General features: G+C 41.8%; 1 protein-coding gene across 3 annotated transcripts in view; it reads right to left on the minus strand.

Moving 5' to 3' along the window:
• sik3 (SIK family kinase 3) overlaps positions 1-17,945 on the minus strand; it is a 33,991-nt gene that overhangs the window by 8,336 nt on the left and 7,710 nt on the right. The window contains exons 2-16 of one of the 3 annotated variants that reach the window (XM_030403520.1): positions 11,276-11,392; positions 9,962-10,025; positions 9,327-9,488; positions 8,995-9,119; positions 8,578-8,701; positions 6,981-7,099; positions 6,182-6,292; positions 5,953-6,090; positions 5,469-5,546; positions 4,824-4,933; positions 4,446-4,602; positions 4,157-4,306; positions 3,990-4,063; positions 2,700-2,834; positions 1,325-1,466 (exon numbers count right to left, since the gene is read on the minus strand). In XM_030403520.1, coding sequence (XP_030259380.1) covers positions 1,325-1,466; positions 2,700-2,834; positions 3,990-4,063; positions 4,157-4,306; positions 4,446-4,602; positions 4,824-4,933; positions 5,469-5,546; positions 5,953-6,090; positions 6,182-6,292; positions 6,981-7,099; positions 8,578-8,701; positions 8,995-9,119; positions 9,327-9,488; positions 9,962-10,025; positions 11,276-11,392 — 1,806 coding nt within the window. Of the gene's footprint in view, positions 1-1,324; positions 1,467-2,699; positions 2,835-3,989; positions 4,064-4,156; positions 4,307-4,445; positions 4,603-4,823; positions 4,934-5,468; positions 5,550-5,952; positions 6,091-6,181; positions 6,293-6,980; positions 7,100-8,577; positions 8,702-8,994; positions 9,120-9,326; positions 9,489-9,961; positions 10,026-11,275; positions 11,393-17,945 lie in introns of all 3 variants that reach the window. The other 2 variants (XM_030403510.1, XM_030403528.1) reach the window with 2 other exon arrangements.

Here is a 17,945-nt window from a genome sequence, read left to right on the forward strand (position 1 = left end):
CTTTCGAGGATGTACCCAATCAGGATAAGATCACCTGTAAACACTGAACCTGTTTACTGATTGATTGTTCAAAACAGGTGCTTTTGGAGCATTCTACGTTATTTTGTTGCCCCCTTCCCAGCTTGCGCTGCCATTAAATTCAGATTAAGCATACATTTACAAAAATCAATGAAGTTAATGACGTAAAATACCAAATACATCATTTCTTTGTGCTTTTTTCAATTGAGCATTGGTCAGCAAAGAATTTTTCATCACTTTCCCTCCCCTGGCCACCATTACTGTCAATGTTCCTCCAAGATAACTCCCTGCTCTGCCAATTATGCTGTCTGTGTAGTTACTTTGTCACCTGGCCTTAACACACCATTAATTAAATCACAAATCCTTTTCTGTGACCATTGCCCTAAAATCCCAATCTCAGTCTAAGATGTAACCATCATGCCATGTCCAATATTTCAGTCCAACTTCATTCCCAGCAGAATGAGTCCTGGGAATCTTTAGCAGCAATGCTGTTTAAAAACAAGTAAGCTTTCCTTTGGTGATATCACCTGTGACCCTGTTTCCTCTTTCACTTTAACCTCCTGTTCCTTGCCATGCCGCTCAAAGGATAAGACCGCATCTCTGATGCAAGGACGTCAGAAGCTCCTGAAAGCCCGATTTAAACTCCAGGGGCATATGCAGTCCATCTGAGTTGAAGAATGACACTAAGCTTACCCAATTTGACACTGAAGATCTCATTAAAGTACACCAATCAGAAATTAGTAGACTAAAAGCTAACTTAAAAATAGGAAAAGCTCACCACCCAATTCTGTTTTTTCAACATTCATTTCTTGCTGTAGCTTGACTGTTTCTGTTATGTATTGAAATGGTAGCTGGGACTACAGGAGAGAGCATGAGGAGGCTGCTACACTGATTGCTGCATCACCAAGTGTAGCTCGGCTCATAAAGCAGATTTGCAGTGCCAGGGATCTTTCTTTGTATTCCTACGAGAGTCAAAATTGCATCAGACTAGCTGCGATGTATCACTATTTCTGCACTTTTAGCCTCGAGGGCCAAATGTGTTGCATCAACGTTTGCAAGGCCTTAGTAGTTCTCCTTCTTTAGGCTGTTTGAAAAGCAGGGGGGTTTGGGGCAAAGCGGGTAATTTCTGAAATCTCAGCACCCGGTGAAGTAATTTTTTGCACTTGATCAATAACTATCGATCCTCTGCAGAACTGTTGTCATATTATCACCCACAGACAGAAGAAAACAATCAAATGTATCTTTTCATAAAACAAAAAAGTAAGAAAAACAATGAAATCTCTTGATATCCGGAAGAATGGTGTACCTGTTTGAGTTGCTTAATGAGGCTGCTGTTCTCTAGATGAGCCTTGAAGGCCTGAATGGTGGCGGCGCCGTCAGAGAACCGTCTGACAGGTGAGAAGCGCTCCATGGGGAGATGAAGGGTGTTACAGTCCTTATAGCTGGATCTGTGGAGGGGACCACAGGGAGCAGACACAAACGGTACACAAAAACACACACACGCACGTGTTCGCACACGCACACACACACAAACACACACACACACACACACAAAGACACAACATGACAGATAACACAGACACATTGACACACACATAATCAGTCATACAGACACAAGAACAGACACATGAGAAGCTTGAGCTCTACAAACCTGCACAAATGTCAAAAACAAGTCAAAGTATCTGATGACCATATGTTGAGTGTAAAAAAAAAAACATCAGGGCCACAAAATTCACACAACTGATTTGTCAAGCGAATCCAGTAGCTATTCTGCAAATTATTTCATCCATCATGTCAATCATGACAGAGGAGAAGACAGGCCATGGAGGGAATTTTAACTTTGAGGAACTGTGCAGACCCATGGTGGAAAGCTGGTCCTAATATTTTGACTGTTGCACAATGACTATATGTTATCACTTTTAAACCCATTCACTGCATCTCATTTACAGCTGAAGTCAATGAGTCCAAAACATTTCAATAGGAAATGCATCTTTCATTAGAAAATGGCCAGCAGATCAATTCACCTGCTGATCAAATAGTATTCCATGAACACAGACACAGCTTCTAGCTTTACACATCCACTGTAGCTCAACAGAGCATCCTTCTTTTAATAACAGGCACAAAGTAATCTTTATCAAGCCACACCAGGCTCTGCCTACCACTGTATCCAAACACAAAGCATCCACTATCTCAAAAGACTTTCTAAACCGAGTTGGAAGAAGATGATACTTATGGGGAACAACATATAGAATTACTACATGGACAACACCTCAACAGAAAAATATGACTGTGAAAGTAAAGAAGTAATGATTTAGCTTTGAGGGTCTGCTCATTGGAGAACATCCGCTAAATCTTTGGAGTGAACCTGTCACATACCTGCTCTTTCCAGGTTTGTGAGAGAGAAAAGTTTTTTTTTTTTTTTTAATTAACTGGTGACATGGAGACACGTTTCCCACCCTCAACCTCCAACAACACTGCTGAAAAAAATTTCTTCTCGGAAGGTGCATAACTTTCACCTGGTGCGAGAACATCGTGTGTGTGAGATCAGCTTTGGGTGCAAGTGAGAGAGTGTGTGTATGTGAGAGAGAAAAAGAGTTAGGCTCAAAATGCCTATTCAATGTGAGTGTGTATTTGTGTGTGTGTTTGTGCATATACAGCTCGGAGCGGGTGTGTCCCCTCACCGGGTGTGTGTGTCGGGGGCCCAGCCCACCCTCTGGCGGGGGCCCTGGGGTCGCTGTGACTCTGCCGAGGGCTCGCCATGCGATGTGCTCATGAGCGCGTGCGTCGTGTGCCGCTTGGAGCGGTTCGCCAGGTACCTGGGCCGCAGGGAGGGGGGAGGACGGGGGTGAGGGTGGGAGACAGGAAGCAGCGCTGGTCAGCTCTCTGTCCTCATTGGCTAATGGAGACGGGGGGGAAAGGCCCGCCCCTTCCCACCTCTGCCAATGGGTGCCATCATTCATATAATCTTAGCCAATCATAAAAACAGGAAATAAAATTATACCATATATGGATGTTATAGCTTATGGGTATCCCACAAACCCCCAGTTTCCAATTTGAGGATTGGACTGGTTGCAATCTTTTTTTTTAAATCATTGGTTTTGCAAGCTTCAAGGTTAGCAAAGCTGTGTGAGAAAGGTGAGAAAGTCTTGAGAATAATTTGGCACTTGCTGAAATAAGAAAGATATAGAAGTTGTTGGCCAAAGACTTTGAGAGATAGGAGGATTGGATTTGGTGGCAGATTCAGTTTGGAACTGTGGCAGAAGGCACTTGCGCGATGGAGAAAGGAAAGATGGGGTAAGCACCACAGCAGAGTGGCCACCTCCCATGGGAAAAAGCAGAGCAGCCTAGAGGCACTCACTCCCAGCAACCCAGGACACCAGCGAAGTCTACAGAAGGTGCTGTCTGAAGAGGACCAGCTGGGAAACCCTAACCTGGACTTTTGAATCCAACAACACAGCTCCACATACTAAACCATAACCTGTCCTTCCCTTGGCCTAATGCCAGCTCTTTCTATGTAAAAGTTCAAAGTATGGACCTGTCTGCATTCTTGCATGTGTCTATAAACATCCACTGCATGGTTCAAGTATTTGTTGTGTAAGCCCAGTGTTTTACCCTGCTTTTCTTCTTTTCTTAGCAGTTAAACTGGATTGAATTTGGATGAATGATTATTATGTATCTGATGCATTTCAGGCATGTGAAAGGTTTGTTTCCTGGAAGTCAGTGATGGAGATCTGTATTACAAACTATAACCCATTTTAAATGACATGAGAGCTAGCCTTCAGAGAAAATGTGTAAATCTTTCTAAAAATAAAAACTTAAATTACAAATTTTTAAGCTAGCTATCCTTATTTCAACATTTAAACAGAACCAATCCAACTGTTGTCACAGGTTAGTGGCCCTCCAGAGAATCCAGTTTAGACAGCACCTCTGTACAGTATAGCCCTTCACCAAAAACCATCATCGTGGGTTACCTCTGTACTGCCTCCTGGTCTGGCTCTCCGTCTGAACCCTCCTCATCCACGGGAGCTACTGCAGGGATAGGGTGCTGAGAGAGGCAAAGAGTTCATCAGTCAATACTCCTTGAGTTTACATCAGAGGAGAACAGACAAAATGCACACACAGAAATCCAGATCCTCACCGGGCTGGTGACAAGTGGCGAGGGCCCCCGGGGCCTCTTGAGGAGCTGAGCGTGTAGTTGAATGTTGGCCCCACCATCGGAAGCTCTTCGACCAAGAGGCCCCATGCCGTTGAGTAGCTGCAGAGTAGGTGGCTGCAGCAAGGACTGCTCCTGAAGGAGCAAACACGGGGAGTCAGATTTGGAGAGAAAAAACAGTAAAGTTGATATTTAGATCTTTCACATGTATGTACAAATGTCTGCCATATGCCTTCTGATGACCACACACCAAATCTAACACAACTGACTGTACCTTGTACTCCAGCTGCTGTGTGGGCTGCAAGCTCTGTGTGGGCATAAGAGTGTGCATTTGGCCCATTGTGGGGGCCAGCGTGGGGAAGGGGGGCTGGGGCACTGCACCACGAGGGAAACCTGGTGGCAGTTTCTGGAGGTCCTCCTGCATCTCTGTCCTGTGGTGAGAGGAGGCAGAAGTACGTTTATGTGCTAGAAACTAGCTCATGTACTGGTTAATGTCTAATATGGAATCAATGATTTGCATTGCAATTTAAATAACCTACACTCTCATATCCCTGTAGCTCACAGATATGGAGAAAAAAATTATTCTTTTGATACTGTAGCAATAAGAGAAACATCACTGATTGTGGGTTAGGGAGTTGTGTTTATGCATTACCTTTGGTCTGGTACCCCCACAGTGTGCCGCCTCATTGAAAGGTAGCGAGCCATGGCCTCTGGAGATGGTTCCTCCCCTTCATCACTGTCCAGCGCCATGCTGCCATCCGGCTAAACAATAAATACACACACACATTTGGTCATTAGCAATTACCTTTGGTAGCGTGTGTTGCATGGTGTGTGGTGTTCATGCATATAAAACTTAAATGCATTTCAGTTCTAATGTACATGCTTCAACGTTCAGGTATTATATCAAAACCTCTACTGCAATGCAGTGATCTGACACATTCTTCTGTTTCACAGCATTTATGAGTCAGATTTTAGGCTCTGTGAGTTTTGTTTGAGTGTGTGTGCATGTATGTATGATTATGTGTGTCTGATCCTCGTCTATGAGATGGACCAGCGACTACACTTACAGTTAGAAAACTCTCAGAGCAGACTGTTAATCATGGACAGACAGTGAGTACACACGTCCAAATCATCAAAAAACTGTCAAACTCTATGTTAGAAGAAGTCAGGTTAGAGCAATGCTCAGAATTTTAACTCCTAAAACAAAAGTCTTGCCTGTACCTAGCTTGCTTATCAGACATGATGGCCCTAACTGGTGGCAACCCACTGCCAGGCTGACGCAACCAGGTCGACTCACCTCAACAATCTGGTTCTCTGGGTTGATGAGTTGGACATGGGGAACAGTCATGCTAACAGGATTACCCTGTGGATCCGTCTGCTGGTTGTGCAAACACACACGCACAGACACACACACACACACACAGGGCATGTAAGGATCACACTAATTTTCGAACAATCTCATTAGTGCAGTGGGATTGGCAGATGTGGGTTAAAGCCAAACAAATCCATTCAGTAGATAGACATGATGACCACTGTAGTTTAGACTGCTGATACAGTATAAATGTATACCTATTATCAATTCATAGTATAGACAGTAATACATTTGATTAATCGGCTATTCAGAGGGTGTTGTTAAGATTAAGTGGTGGCTTTAGAAAGCAATAAAAACTTAACATAGATTAGCCCTAGTTCTCCAAAATATCATACAATTCTGTTAAAAACTGGCATATGTAGGCTGTTAAGTCACCATCGCATTATTCTAACATTCCAACATTATTTACCTGTACAGCGTTAAGAGGATAGCTAATGGAGCGCGGTGTGGGTGGGGCAACAACAGGCAGGGTCTTGTGTTTCTTGAGGCGGTCAGCCAGCAGACTGTAGATGGCACTGTAGTGATCGTACGCATCTGTTTGTAGGGACTAGAGAGTAAAATCAAGGAAGAAATAAGTTGCCGAGGCGACGCTTGACAAAAGGGAGCATCAGTGCACGTCAGCTAAGTTTGTGTCCAACCTGAAGTGTGCGCTCTCGGTCCAGACCCATCTCAGACATGGCTATCAGCACCTGCTCGATGATGAGCTCCGTCTCTCTTTCTGTCTTCACCTGCTCACACTCGGCTATCAACTGGATGGAAGAGGAGATGAGGCGAGAGTTGATGGCAAACTCTCAGGGTAGTGGCAAATATGTCACAGTTTAGAGCACCAACTCCATTGTGAAAACTAATTTGAAGGAATAGTTTGATGTTTTGGGAAATGGTCTTAATGCTACCAGAAGGCATTTAAGCAATATCAACTTTCTTTTTTTTGGAGCCTTTGCAGGGCAACCAGCAGAGATTCATGGAGGTTACAGCTCAGAGTTAAGACAAACGGCTGCATAACCCCTGCAAAATGGTGTAGAAATTGTACAAATAACTTAAGATATGTAAATAATTGAACTTTAGAGGTACTAGTAGGTGGACAGACGAAGGCTAGTAAATCCCCCCACATCCAACTTTTGTGCTAAGCTATACTAGCTGGCAGCTGACTGTAGCCTCACGTATATTTAATGGAAAAACATGAGTGGTATTAATGTAACTCACTGCCAGACGCAAATAAGGATATTTCTAACAATGCTGAAGTCATCAAATTCTCACAAATATTTAAAAAAAAAAACATTCAGTGGGCAACACTGGGGAAGACAATTATCAAACAGCAGTAAGTAAAATCAGACAGGTGAATTTTCTATTCTTTTTTTTGCTTCAGGTTTATGATTTTTACATGATCCTGCTTTGAGACAAAATATCAACTACTATAAACTTCTAGTGGGGTCTCACCCTGTCGAAGTCTGGGTCTGGGTCTCCTTGTCTCATCCATTTGTTCTTACAGATCTGCTCCATTGTCAACCGTCTGCTGGGCTCCAGCACTAACATGTGTCTGATCAAGTACTCACAGTCTGCAATAACACACATATATAACAAACATAAATTCAAGCTGACCAAACGCACTGTTTAATTTTGACCACTTTGAGCGCCATCTGAGCAATGTTTTCATGAATAGGTTCCTATTTTCTTTGCATTATGCAAAAGGATGCACATACTGAACAATGAGTGGGAAAATTCACAACCTACCATCTTTCTAACACTATCGCTCCGATTATCAATTTGTGGCAGTAGCTGGCAACAAATAAAACATTAATGCCCTTGACTAAGGCAGTGAGGAAGAAGCCTGCTAGCAAGTAGGGGTGGTGAATCTTATGTTTTCAATTCCGATTCAGAGGACCACAATGTAGGGGCAGGTGAAAAAAAAGATTCAGAATCTATTCACAATTGTCAAAAAAAAATGATTTTCTAAATCTTAATGATGTTTAAAGACATGACAAGACCCTCTGTTGCAGCAACAAACGAGACCAGCTGACATCACTATGAAGGCTAACAAACACACTGCAGCATTCAACACATTTAACAAACTGTGGTGAAGAAAATGCCTCAGTTAATGCTAAGTCCATTTTAACGCAAAACCCTGCTTCTGCTCAGCATCAATGGTGGACCTGCCTGGAGCAAACAGTGCAGTAGAGAGGCTGCTCTCACTGCTGGGCTTATGTTAATAACACAGCCGACACACCCCTTTATAAAATTATACAAAAACATGAATAAATGCTTTCAAATCTATAAATTATTGCTGTTAACTTTTTCAAATAAAAAGTCAGATTGTTTATCTTAATTTCCAGTGGTGTTTCATTATGCATTTCAGCAGATTAAGGACCAAAATAAAAAAAGTGAAAATAGTACATGGAAAATAGCGTCCCGTTTTCTATTCATTTAAACAATGACTGATTTGAATCTAGAATTGTTTTGGGACAAAAATTCAGAGTTGGATCGGACAACCATGAATCGAAATCAAAACAAATTGTGACATTGACAAACATACATAGTTATACATAGCTATCATCAATGCATTGCCACTAAATTTGAATTCTGTAAATGATTCCTGTTTGTACACTGTGTGGCTACTTGCTACTAAAGCAGCATACTTGTAATAATCCATGACTAAAATAAACAGATGAATTCACTTCCATTATCTGATGCTCACGCTCAGCCATCCTAAGCAAAACTCAAGAAGTAGCCCAGATGTTTCTCAATCAAATTGGTTCAGCCATAATGAAAGTACAACCTGGCCTTACAAAATTGTTACACGTAATTATAATTTAGAGAATTGGGTTTTATATTCATTATTAATCATTCTATAATTACCCACTTTTCGGCATCAAGAAATGATCTTTCAAGAGAGAATCGCACACAAAACACATTTAACAAATCAATTAAAGCACTTGAGAATTTGCTTGGTCCTGGGATGTAAAAAAGTAATTAAGGTATGGTCTAGAGGAGGGAGTTAAGAGACATGGGAGAGAGTAAGAGCCGACAGGAGGCCTACCTGTTGACATAAAGAAGGGGATTCGGAACTTGCCACTGAGGACACGTGCCCGCAAATTTTGTAGAGTGCTGCCGTCGAATGGCAAGGCGCCGCACACCAACACATATAACACCACACCTAAGCTCTACACAGAGAAAAGACAGCAGGAAACAAAACATTAGTACAGCTTCTCTAAATAGGGCATAAACAAATAATTACTCTTTTATTATCAATAAATCCAGACCGCTACAGTCTTTTGAAGAAATTGGGTGCTTTATTTAAAAGACAAAAACTCGTCAGGGCCTGTCTCTTCCGCGCTCATTCATTCAATCGAGATTCTTCCTTTATGTTTTTGTCTTCCTGGAAAGTTCACACCAGTTAGTTACACCCTCTGTTGCAGCCCAGCGGGCCCTTTTGCATACCTAAAAGTCTACTCACCCATATATCTACTTTAGGTCCATCATATTCCTTGCCCTCAAAGAGTTCTGGTGCGGCATAGGGAGGACTGCCACACCATGTCTTCAACAGCTGGCCTCGAGAAAACAGGTTACTGAAGCCAAAATCTGACAGGGGGAGGGGAGAGAAGTTTATTCAATTGTATTGCTTTATTCCACAGAGTAAACCCAGGAAAATGCTCCAAAAGCACATGTTGACACATGCCTTCGCCCACTCACCAAGACATCTCAAAACCACGATATTAAGCTTCCCACCCATACATTCTTAAGTGAAAAAAAAAAAAAACACACACACACACACACACACACACAAACCTGCGATTTTGATGTTGAGGTTGTGGTCCAGCAGCAGATTCTCTGCCTTTAGGTCTCTGTGGACGATGTTGCGGCAGTGACAGAAATGGACTGCTGCAACAATCTGCTTGAACTTCTTCCTGGCATCTTTTTCCGCCATACGCCCATGAGCCACCAAGTGGTCTGCACATACACAAACACAGTAAAGTTTATATTATATACAGATATTTTGGTACTCAGTTGTATCGTTCAATATATAGGAAGTGAGCCTATGGTTCTGTTTTGACTCGGCCCTTATAAATCAAAAGATTACTCATCGAAGAGGAATGCAAAAGGGATTTTTAATCCTTTAGAAAACAGGAGAGAAGACATGACTCAGAGTTTCAGACAGGACATTTCAACTGTCCAATTAATAGGTACAAAAGAAGTAAATAATGGAAAAAACATGTAATCAAGCTGTGTTAAAAAAATTAAGATGCAGTGTGAATGAACCAAACATGAGTAAAAATGAAAAATAAAACCTTCCCAAATCAAAAATATTTGACAGATTTTGACATATTCCTCAACAAAATAGCCAGACAAACGACGAAATAGAGGAAGAGGCAATGACACATCTATAAAATCCAGAATACAGTAACAGTGGGGAACACACTTACCGAATATCTCTCCACCGCTAGCATACTCTGTTACCAGATAGATCATCCTCTCCGTTTCCATCACCTAAAAACATTAACAAATGATAAACAAGAAGGACCTAAAGACCCGATGAAAGGCCAACATCCAGTATTGGGCGGTTCACCCGTTACACAACAGAATGAGTAAGCATTGTTTGGCATAAAAACAGCAAGATTCAAATAGACTGCCATTTACTTGGTGGAGCTTTCAACATATGCGTATGTAAAGATTTCAGCATCAGGTTCAAGTGTTACACCTACATTACGTCTGACAATTCTTATAGACCTGGGATATTCACGAGTAGTGTTTCACTCAGAACTGTGGGTGGTGCCCAATCACACAAAATGCCAATTTTTACATACACGTTAACTTATACCACTGGGTCTTACCAAAGAGAAGCTCTTAAGCAGCAGACTGGTGGTACTAGGGAGACTCGCAGATATGTAACACCTCAGCAGCGAGTGACAGCTGTGTCGCTGAACTGCTGGCACACGTGCGCATGTGTCCCCACAGGTCTGCTGCTGTTGTGCTACTACTGCCAGCCCTAGCTTTCTACACAGAGTTTGCCTTCCATAATGATCAATAATAATGATGTGGTTATTGTCCTTTAGCCTCGTTAGAAACAGGGCCACAGCCAGAGGACAGAGGGGGGGGGGGGCTATCCAAAGAATTGTCGATCTAGTTGTGGGAACCATGCGCTTGACACAGAAAAAATGCAAAACTTTGATAGTCTAGATGATGCTCCACTGTAGCTGCTCGTGTGCCACTCTGCTCATGCAGTTTCGCGGCTGTGTTGGCCTGTTCCACTGCACAGCGAAATAACAAGAGGTTTTACACATTAACCCATAACCATGAATGTGAAAACAGAGTACAAAATTAGCATTGGCAACAAGTCAACAGCCAACATGCTGGTGAATATATGGTACATTTGCTTCACATACCAGCCAGAAAACAATGCTATTTTACAGTATGGCTGGTAAAATATGACCATTCCATAGCCATTTGGATGACAACATTTTTAAAAATGTTCTTCCTTTGTGAAGAACTGTTTTATTTTTCCCACAAAAAAATTGACAAAGTAATTTTTCCATGTACATTTTATAATTTAAAAACCAAACAATGTCTACACATTCTTCAACACTTGTGTACAGTTAACCCACTAAACAATAGTAGTTGCTAGATTCTGCTATATCAACATATACTTCATTTTTCCTTTCCCTATTGAGCCATGGGTCTCAGGTGTAAGATGTGAGCAGTGTGCGGTATCGGCTCAGTGGGTGAGAGCAAGAGTGTACCTGGTAGAGGCGGATGATGTGGGGGTGCTTCAGCAGCTTCATGATTTGCACCTCTCTGAAGATCTTTTTCAGGTTCTCATCGTCCAGCTGGGTCTTATCCACTATTTTTATAGCCACCTGGATGGAGATGGAGGAAGAGATAAGAATGAGATAAGGTGTCAAAAAGAGAGGGTGAGATTAAGGAGGAAACAGTTAGGGAAGCAGGGGATACTTAATGGAGAGGAGACAAAACAAGAAAGAATGTATTTTAAACCATGTACTTGTCCTGCCTCTTTAATACAATATGTTCACCTTACTGATATGTAGCTTAAACTTAAATTACAGGCAACAGTTCGATGGCATAGGCCCAGTGCCCCTGCAATATTGCTATGACACAAAATCATCGAGGTGCAAAGTACCAACAAGTTAACCAGTAAACAAAGAAGCTAAGGTGAGGATGCGAGTCAGAGACCTCTAACCTCTAATCCATTAACAAATACACAAAAATAATAAATAACAACAAATAATTACCAGCCACGAAAAACACAAGAAATCATGAGGAGATACTGCCATTTCTTGAGATGTTGAATAGTTAGCAAACACAGTGCTTTCTCTGGATTCCAGTTTGTTTGGGCAACTTGACCTGAGCCGTGACCTTTGACTGTGAGCGCCACTCTTGCATAACTGCTGAGCCCTCGACAATGGCTCCAGCAGCGTGGACAGTGATGGTTTGTGACAGGGGCTTTGCTCTGCCACTTAGGAATGGGTAGACCACTTTAATGACTTACTCAAGCGAAGTTGATTGGGCTGCCCCAAAATACATCTCCCAAAAATAGATGAGCAAGTAAAGTGTGTGTGAAAAAATGAAAAGCATGAGCCCTGCTTACACACACAAACACATACACCTCATCCGTTAAATTCTGTTGAGTGCCATCACAAGCTCTCCTTTTCCTGATAACAGACATGAAGAAGTTGAGCCCTCTAAAGGCTGACTTCCTGTTATAGACAGGAAGGGGAAGTAAGGGAGAGCAAAGAGAGGGCTCCTGAGAGAGTACAGAACCAAATCAGCAGTGGCATTAATCCAAATAGGTGTGTGTGTGTTTAGCTCCACGTCAAGGACATTGGACAATTGTGGAAAACATGTATTGGTAGAGATTGTGTCTTTTGATGATCAAACTATGCAATTTCTGTGGATGAACTGAATGCCCAGTCAGTACAATAAAACTTGCATTTCTTGTGCCGTTTTCACACAGAGTCATAATTATTGCCGCAACAAAGGCTCGCTTTTATGCTGCTTTTGTTTGTTTACACTGAACCAAGCAGCGTTGGCATAAAGCCGCTCCAGTGGGTCATTTCATAGTGGAAGGCTACAAAGCCTTGGTGAGTTTAAGTTTTTTGCTCTGAGTTGCATCACATAATCACCACCAGTCAACTGTGGAAGCCATCACTGGCTCTCACTACCAGGGACAGACAGTTTTTTGGGCGAAAATGGGATGATGAACTGGTAGGACAGACAGGATGACAGACACTTTTCCATGGATAATCTGATGTACACTACCAGTCAAAAGTTTGGATACACCCAGTTCCCAGAGATGCTGAGCACTTGTTGACCCTTTTGCCTCGACTCTGCGCTCCATCTCCAACTAAACGCATACCGGATGGGATGGCATGTTGCTGCAGGATGCTGTTGTAGCCATGCTGGTTCAGTGTGCCTTCAACTTTGAATAAATCCCCAACAGTGTCACCAGCAAAGCAGCCCCACACTATCACACCTCCTCCTCGATGCTTCACAGTGGGAGCCATGCATGTAGAGACCATGCGTTGACCTTTTCTGTGTCGCACAGATCTCAAATTTGGACTCATCAGAACAAAGCACAGATTTCCACTGGTCTAATGTCCGTTCCTTGTGTTTCTTGGCCCAAACAAATCTATTCTGCTTGTTGCTTTTCATTAGTGGTGTTTTTTAGCAGCTATTTGACCATAAAGGCCTGATTCGCGCGGTCTCCTCTGAACAGTTGATGTAGAGATGTGTCTGCTACTAGAACTCTGTGTGGCATTCATCTGGGCTCTAATCTGAGGTGCTGTTAACTTGCGATTTCTGGGGCTGGTGACTCGGATGAACTTATCCACAGCAGCAGAGGTGACTCTTGGTCTTCCTTTCCTGGGGTGGTCCTCATGTGAGCCAGTTTCGTCGTGGCGCTTGATGGTTTTTGCGACTGCACTTGGGGACTCATTCAAAGTTTTTGCAATTTTCCAGACTGACTGACCTTCAGTTCTTAAAGTAATAATGGACTGTTGTTTCTCTTTACGTAGCTTATAGAATTCATATTATGGCAAGAACCAAACAGTTGTCAAATAGGCCTGTCAACTGTGTACCAACCTGACTTTTGCACAACACAACTGATGGTCCCAACCCCATTAAGTAGGAAAGAAATTCCCCAAATAAACCCTGACAAGGCACACCTGTGACGTGAAAACCATTTCAGGTGACTACATCATGAAGCTCATTGAGAGAAGGCCAAGGGTTTGCAGCGCTGTCAACAAAGCAAAGGGTGGCTACTTTGAGGAATCCAAATATGAAACATATTTGGAGTCATTTCACACTGTTTACTACATAATTCCATATGGGTTAATTCATAGTATTGATGCCTTTAGTGAGAATCTGCAATGTAAATTGTCATGAAAATAAAGAAAAAACATTAAATGATAAGGTGTGTCCAAACTTTTGACTGGTAGTGTACACCCTCATATAAGATGCTGACAACACGACCCGCTACCACGTGACTGTTTCTTGGTATTGTAACTTTGCCTTGTGGGGCATTGTTTCTCTTTCATATGATGAGTGAAGGATCTGCTTAGTTGTCAGACTGTGAACACCATCAGACTGACACACAACTGTCTCGTGCTGCCGCCATTTCCATTCACACAGAGGTCGTCTTGTCTCATTTTTCTAGCCGTTACTTCCTCCAGTGGCATTTTAGCATTTTAAATACAACAGCAATTCTCGTCACAGAATCAGAAATCCTTTAATGTCCCGCAGACAGGGAAATTTGTTTGTCGCACATCTGTATGTATTTATGAATGTTTGTTGCATGTCTGTCTGTATTTATGAATGTATTGGTTTAGAATTTGTGTCTGGGTGTTATTTTAAGCTTTAGAAAACTATTTTTTGCCATGGCAGTCATCCAAGTTTTGTTGATGAAATCACTTCTTCTGCATCCTGGTAACAACCAAAGACTGTACAAATAGTGGATGCAGTCTGAAACGGAATCCAATGCCAACCTGAACTCTTTCTGATGGCCAGCAGGAGACAACTCAACTGGCTGCAAAAAAGAGATCTGACTGTATTTCAGCTTATGAGAAAATTACACTTTTTGTCACTTGATGTATAATGTTGGTAAACAGTTTCCCAATGAGTTCAATCGTTAGTTTTAAGTCTTCTTCAATACAACATGATGTTCTTTTGGTAAACTATGGTCCCCAGAGTAAATAAAGATGATAAAGCGGGATTTACTTAGGGTGTGGTTACATTGCGTTTGATAAGTTGTTACAACAGCATGTCCTCTGGTTCTCAGTGAGACCTTGGCAGGATATCTTCCCCAGTTGTACAAGATCATCCATATACGGTCACTTCTAGCTCCAAAAAACAGAATGGTAACACCCATAATGCCAAACTTTAGGCTTCAAAACAATCAAAAGATAACCTCAGGGGTGTGTTTACATTTGGGAACAACAGGAAGTCTGAATTGCGCTACAGGTACAAACTGGGGTTGAGCTGATCATCGGATGGCTGACAGTCATCAATAGCTGAGCCCTCTTCCATCGTGGCATTGGAATGATTACAATGCCCTGTTAGGCAAATCCCAGACATCAATGGCAGTGGAGGCAAACAGGCATGTGACCAGTGTACATCTTAGAGGTTGGGTTTCCAGCTTTAGCTTCAACCAACATACAGTAAATATGTTGTGACACAGTGTCAACCTTAGTTCAGTCTGCTTTGCACTAGTTCTATGATTATGGAATTTTACGTCAAAAGATCTTGGTACACACACACACACACACACACACACACACACGCACACACACACACACAAATACCCATACACTCCTGAGAGGCCGGCGGCAATGAGATGAAGTGTCACATAGCCCCTTCGATCACAAGACAGTGACCTCAACACAGCACCATGCCAGAGCAGCTGGTGCCTTGCAGAGGAGTCTGGACTATCAACTTTACATTACAAAACACACACCGACTGGTATTATACAAGAAACACTAACAGGAAATAAAAGCTTCTGTGCAACAAAAGGAGATTTAAAATAGTTTAAAACAAAATACCAATCAAAAAACATTCAAGAATATAATGGAAAATGAATAGTTAAACAACAATCAATGTATGCTTCCATTCAGGTTTGTATATTTATTTGCATGTCACTGCAGACAACCGGTATAGAAATGTATTTCTTTCTCCCAAATGTAGGAATAGGCACTGCAGGTAATCGTTTGAAATTGGTACAAGGTCCTGATGGTCAAAAATGTAATCACAATATAGTTTTGAGAAGCTGGTGGTGCTAACTGGTACCAATACACTGCCGGGCCCCAATACCCATCCTACCATTGTAGCTTCTGACTGAATCGCTTTAGTTATTCTCCTCCTGTTTTTACATTTTCTAACATCTGCTGTGTTTTGTTGTTTTCATCAAGTTTGCTTTCAGCTGTTTAGGGAGTATTGTTTAGATACTACTGGTTAATATACAATGTTTCCTGTAATGCCTCTTCATAATTAAAGCTTTTAATTCACTTTATTACAGGGGGCTATTATTGTGAAGAAGTTATACACTCCATTGGTTTAAGACACACTTTCAAGCAGGTATACTAGCCCAGTTGAGGTGGAAATGCAAATCCCTGCCACGCTGGGATGCCACATTTTGAGAAAAGACATGACACAGTTAGGTATAGCCAACTGTCAAAAATAGTTGGCAGTATTAATCGACTAATCGTTGCTCTAATGTGATCACTAGCTTATCTTCATGTCATTACTAAGCTGTATCAGGCAGAACCTGGAAGGTCTTGTCTCATTATCAACACAGCCACTGAAGGAAAGCTTGAAAATCTCATGAATTCAATATCTGGCTTTTGGAAGTCTACAACAACAGTGCAACTGTCCATAGGACCTAGTAAGACTGAGATTACCAAAAGCTTGTTAGGATTATATTCACACACACACACACACACACACACACACACACACACACACACACACACACACAACACTTGCCCACTTTAAAGCAACACTTAAAGGGGGCAAATGTCATCTAATCTGCACTCCTTAGCTCATCATCTGCATGCCAACATAGAAAAATAGTTCTATATTTATGATATATTATTTATTTATTAATCTGTAAATTTTCTTTGGAGAGTTGTATATAGGGGCTACAAATTTCATCTTGTAAAAACAAACCTTTTGTAAAAATGATAAATGAATGATCTTCATTAAAAGTTGATTTACTTTTTAGCCATCATGCATTCGGAAGAATATTTACTTTGAAAAACATCCATCCATGACTAAACTATAATGAGGCTAATCCTTAACAGAGAATTGGGCCTATGGTGTAACGTCTACAGTGGGAAGCTGGGAGAAGTGCACACACACACTCATTGGTGCGGTGATATTATGTATGAGGTTAACCTTCATCAACAGGTGACACAGATTACAGCACGCACAGGGGGTGTAATGCTCAGGCTTAACCCATATCAGCATGTGAGAGCGTTTAACGTTCACTAGTATACACACTCGCGCACACACCTATATTCATGTCAAAAGCATGGCATCATGGGTATAAACCTGGTCTTTACAATAGCCAACAAGAAGCTGCTTTGCACCAAACTAAAACTATGGCGTGTGTGTGTGTGTGTATTAAGTCACGAGGACATCACAAAGCATCATACACACAAAATAAGGTCACAGCAGGTCAGCACTATGACTGTATTATGCTTCTGCTCACACACCAGGATGAAAGCGAACAGGCAGTATGAGTCAGCACAATGCCTTTCAGAGATGTTCTACTTGTGTGTTGTGCACTTGTATGAGTTTATGTGTGGAAATGACTCAGATGAGTGTGTCAGGCTGAAAGTACAAGAGTGGGGACATGCTACAGTGTTTAAAAACTGGACATCACACATTCATCTGCCATTTGGAGTTTTTTCCCTTCTTACATAGCAGAGCCCACACTTCATGGTGGGTACATTCCAGGGGATATGTAGACCTTACCATAACCACTATCTGGCAACTAGTTTTGAATAACACCCACCTATACATCACAATTGGCCACTGGCATAGGGAGAATCACACATGACAACTACTTTCATTAGTGCAATGATGACAACTTAATTATCATTTTATTTATAGAGAAAAACACACAGATCCAATATGGAATGCGGCAAAAAAGGAATTATAAAAACACCAACACTGCAGTCAGCACATGACACATCACCACCCCAACCAGGTTGACTCTGCACAGTCCACATTCCCATCTTGACAGTGATTGTTACTTGGTGCTTACAAAGAAGAAACCAGCGGATCCAGTTTGGTACTGGCTTTCACCATAACACACATATCTCTTTGCTGACCGAAAAAGGAGAGGTGATTATCCAAACTCTTCCTTATGAAACGTTACAAGACAACGCTCCATT

Source organism: Sparus aurata, chromosome 2 (assembly GCF_900880675.1).
Source record: "Sparus aurata chromosome 2, fSpaAur1.1, whole genome shotgun sequence".
NCBI lineage: Eukaryota > Metazoa > Chordata > Actinopteri > Spariformes > Sparidae > Sparus > Sparus aurata.